General features: G+C 49.7%; 1 protein-coding gene across 1 annotated transcript; it reads right to left on the bottom strand.

Annotated features, from left to right (window-relative positions):
- Positions 1-342: 342 nt before the first annotated feature.
- Positions 343-654, bottom strand: LOC132383691 (histone H4-like). Its single transcript, XM_059954883.1, has one exon. It carries the CDS (start codon positions 652-654, stop codon positions 343-345), a length of 312 nt encoding a protein of 103 aa, XP_059810866.1.
- Positions 655-1,314: the final 660 nt, after the last annotated feature.

The following is a 1,314-nucleotide window of genomic DNA, read 5'->3' as shown; positions in this document are numbered from 1 at the left end:
AGCAACAGCGTTTGATTACTTTATTAAGTATACCATTAATTATATCACGGATTATACAATGTCAGTTTCATTTAATATATTTAATACCTACTGATTTCTGCCCGAGATGGATAAGAGGATTAAGGTCGAACTTAATGCATTCAGGATTTGTGGTAATCACCGACTGGAAAGGCAGAATAGCAGGTATATTTCAAGCAGAAGCCATTAATCTGTTTCAAATGTAACTCAGCTGACTGTATCAATAATAATAATTAAAAGGTTCTGGACATGGCTCCCTCTGTGAGGCGGTGGGTGGCTCTTAGAAGAGCCTTTGTTTTGTGCTCGGGAGGAAGTGGGAGTTTTTTAGCCGCCGAAGCCATAGAGAGTATGGCCCTGGCGTTTCAGAGCGTACACCACATCCATGGCAGTGACCGTCTTGCGCTTGGCGTGTTCAGTGTAGGTGACCGCATCCCGGATCACAATCTCCAAGAAAACCTTCAGCACCCCACGGGTCTCCTCGTAGATCAGACCCGAGATCCGCTTGACGCTGCCACGGCGAGTCAGACGGCGGATGGCCGGTTTGGTGATGCCCTGGATGTCATCACGGAGCACTTTACGGTGCCGCTTGGCTCCGCCTTTGCCCAGTCCTTTGCCTCTTTTCCCTCTGTCAGACATGATGCTCTTTCATCAGGTCAGTGACAAACCAACTGCAGCTCTCTCTTTTTATACACAGCGCCCCAACCTGCCCGAGAAACGCGCAGAGAGACAGAGGCAGGGAGGGGAGGAGGCAGAGTCAGAGTGACGGACAGAGCTGCGAGCGGCCTCTCATCCTCCAGCTCTGCCCTCACATTACTACACCGCCCAATTTCTAACGGTCTATCTGCAACACAGCGCTCCAGTGGGGGAAAAAAACTCCCTCACACACCACGTACAGACTGGAGGATTTCTGGAAATTTGCTGATTCTCCTGCTTTAAATTACAGGAAGTGCTTTTCGATTCCGCAAATACCCGACGACCTCGGTCTGTCCCTCTTCGGCCCCATGACCAGTGCGGGCGCCCTCACACACAGCAGTTGGTGGGCGAGGGTGCAGTCACTTCCACTGATAGAGGATTAATTCAATAGAACAATTGTTCATCTGGTTTGCGAGGGAAATGAAAGTCCAGTCACACAAAGGAACAGGATACATAGACAGATATAAGGATATTTAGACCACACTTCTGGCGCCTTTTAAACCCCAGGTAACGGGTTAGCTGAGGAGCTGGTGAGAGATGGGTGGGGCTTCAGCTACAAGGCCTCTCGAAGAGAAGGTCTAACAAGTTCATTCAGGAGGGGAG

The sequence above is a fragment of the Hypanus sabinus genome, chromosome 31 (genome assembly GCF_030144855.1).
Source record: "Hypanus sabinus isolate sHypSab1 chromosome 31, sHypSab1.hap1, whole genome shotgun sequence".
Classification (NCBI taxonomy): Eukaryota; Metazoa; Chordata; class Chondrichthyes; order Myliobatiformes; family Dasyatidae; genus Hypanus; species Hypanus sabinus.
This window is presented reverse-complemented; position numbering and strand designations above follow the sequence as displayed.

Excerpts from the sequence above, each read along its gene's own strand:
- LOC132383691 (XM_059954883.1), bottom strand. The coding sequence starts at position 654 with ATGTCTGACAGAGGGAAAAGAGGCAAAGGACTGGGCAAAGGCGGAGCC.